This window comes from Austrofundulus limnaeus, unplaced genomic scaffold (genome assembly GCF_001266775.1).
Source record: "Austrofundulus limnaeus strain Quisiro unplaced genomic scaffold, Austrofundulus_limnaeus-1.0 Scaffold239, whole genome shotgun sequence".
Lineage (NCBI taxonomy): Eukaryota > Metazoa > Chordata > Actinopteri > Cyprinodontiformes > Rivulidae > Austrofundulus > Austrofundulus limnaeus.
In genome coordinates this window covers 42,153-44,843 of record NW_013952641.1, presented here as the reverse complement: position 1 = coordinate 44,843, position 2,691 = coordinate 42,153, and the positions used below count along the sequence as shown (strand labels likewise).

At 52.2% G+C, this 2,691-nt stretch overlaps 1 protein-coding gene across 1 annotated transcript in view; it reads right to left on the bottom strand.

The window, feature by feature from the left end:
* mkrn2 (makorin, ring finger protein, 2) overlaps positions 1-2,691 on the bottom strand; it is a 10,269-nt gene that overhangs the window by 3,314 nt on the left and 4,264 nt on the right. The window contains exons 3-7 of the mRNA XM_014020061.1: positions 2,004-2,113; positions 1,174-1,302; positions 925-1,100; positions 793-858; positions 583-731 (exon numbers count right to left, since the gene is read on the bottom strand). Coding sequence (XP_013875515.1) covers positions 583-731; positions 793-858; positions 925-1,100; positions 1,174-1,302; positions 2,004-2,113 — 630 coding nt within the window. The remainder of the gene's footprint in view (positions 1-582; positions 732-792; positions 859-924; positions 1,101-1,173; positions 1,303-2,003; positions 2,114-2,691) is intronic.

Below are 2,691 nucleotides of genomic sequence, written 5' to 3'. Positions count from 1 at the left end.
CCTGGTCCATGTGGACTCTGGTCCATGAGGCCCTGGTCCATGTGGACTCTGGTCCATGAGGCCCTGGTCCATGTGGACTCTGGTCCATGAGGACCTGGTCCATGTGGACCTGGACTCTTACTTGATGATCTTGTTGCAGAAGGTTCTGGTTCAGTTTTTTGATGTTCAGACTCTGTTAACCTGTAACAGGTTTTGGGCCTGGACTCTGGTCCATGTGGACTCTGGTCCATGTGGACTCTGGTCCATGTGTACCTGGACTCTTACTTGATGATCTTGTTGCAGAAGGTTCTGGTTCAGGTTTTTGATGTTCAGACTCTGATAACCTGTAACAGGTTTTGGGCCTGGACTCTGGTCCATGTGGACTCTGGTCCATGTGGACTCTGGTCCATGTGGACTCTGGTCCATGTGGACCTGGACTCTTACTTGATGATCTTGTTGCAGAAGGTTCTGGTTCAGGTTTTTGATGTTCAGACTCTGTTAACCTGTAACAGATTTTGGGCCTGGACTCTGGTCCATGAGGACTCTGGTCCATGAGGACTCTGGTCCACGTGGACCCTGGTCCATGTGGACCTGGACTCTTACTTGATGATCTTGTTGCAGAAGGTTCTGGTTCCACGCCACTGGCGGATGCAGCTGAGACAGAAGACGTGGCAGCAGGAGGACAGGATGCCGAACCTTCTCTCTGAGGGGCTGGACTTCTGGACCACCAGCTCCATGCAGATGGAGCACACCTGAGGAGCACAGCACCTGTCAGGACAGGTGTCACCTTGGAAACAGAGAGGACACACCCACCTTGTCCTGGCTGAACTGGAATGCGAAGGCCTTGTCCATGTCGGCCTCGAACGCCAGCAGACACGCCTGCAGAGACACAGAGTCAGGCTCCGCCCCCCCTGGACTCACACACATACCTGCACAGGTGCTGACCTTCTCGTGCGCTCTCCTCTGCTCCCCGTCGTGCGGGTGCAGCACCTGAAGGTTGCACACCTCACACAGGTCACCGTGCAGGTACGTGCAGCTGTCCTCGTAGTAACAGTGTCCAGCAGCAGCGTAGGGACACAGCTGGGACCGGTCCTGGTAAGCTCCGCCCACTGGGAGACACTCTGCAGGTAGAGCAGGAAAATACTGATGACATCACACCATCCAACCAATCAGACGACTGCATTCAACTCACACCTGCTTCCAAAGATGAAGCGTCCAGTCCGGTTCTGATGGCGTCCACGTAGGACTGAGGAGCCGCCGCTGCTGGGACGTCCAGACCAAGACCACCTGCTGGACCCCTGAACCCAGCATCACTACCAAGAGCTGTGAGACAACAGGTGTGGAGAGAGAGGGTGTGGCCTGTACTGTCACATGATTCATGTCACATGACTGTGTTCTCACCTGTCTCACCTGTCCTTCATCAGACCCTGACAGACTCACCTGTTCTTCATCAGACCCTGACAGACTCACATGTCCCTGATCAGACCCTGACAGACTCACTTGTCCCTGATCAGACCCTGACAGACTCACCTGTCCCTGATCAGACCCTGACAGACTCACTTGTCCCTGATCAGACCCTGACAGACTCACCTGTCCTTCATCAGACCCTGACAGACTCACCTGTCCCACATCAGACCCTGACAGACTCACCTGTCCCACATCAGATCCTGACAGACTCACCTGTCCCTCATCAGACCCTGACAGACTCACCTGTCCCACATCAGACCCCGATAGACTCACCTGTCCCTGATCAGACCCTGACAGACTCACCTGTCCCTGATCAGACCCTGACAGACTCACCTGTCCCACATCAGACCCTGACAGACTCACCTGTCCCACATCAGACCCCGACAGACTCACTTGTCCCACATCAGACCCTGACAGACTCACCTGTCCCTGATCAGACTCTGACAGACTCACCTGTCCCACATCAGACCCTGACAGACTCACCTGTCCCACATCAGACCCTGACAGACTCACCTGTCCCTCATCAGACCTGTTTGAAGACACAGTGGATCTGTTACCTTTGTCTCTCAGGACCAATGTCTTCTTCACTCCACCTTTGCTTCCACCTGCCAGATCCTCTGAAGCTCCTCCCCCTCTTCCTCTAGACATTGGTTTCACATGATCATACCTGCGTACACAGAAACACACCTGTCCACTACCAGAAAATTATGTTTAATTCACTTACCTGTCAGATAAATCAGTTACCTGTCAGGTGAATCAGTTACCTGTCAGATAAATCAGTTACCTGTCAGGTGAACCAATTACCTGTCAGGTGAACCAGTTACCTGTCAGATAAATCAGTTACCTGTCAAGTGAATCAGTTACCTGTCAGGTGAACCAATTATCTGTCAGGTGAACCAGTTACCTGTCAGGTGAACCAGTTACCTGTCAGGTGAACCAGTTACCTGTCAGGTGAATCAGTTACCAGTCAGATAAATCAGTCATCTGTCAGGTGAACCAGTTACCTGTCAGGTGAACCAGTTACCTGTCAGGTGAACCAGTTACCTGTCAGATAAACCAGTTACCTGTCAGGAGAACCAGTTGCCTGTAAGGTGAACCAGTCACCTGTCAGATAAATCATCAGTTACCTGTCAGGTGAACCAGTTACCTGTCAGATAAATCTGTTACCTGTCAGGTGAACCGGTTACCTGTCAGGTGAATCTGTTACCTGTCAGATAAACCAGTTACCTGTCAGGTGAACCAGTT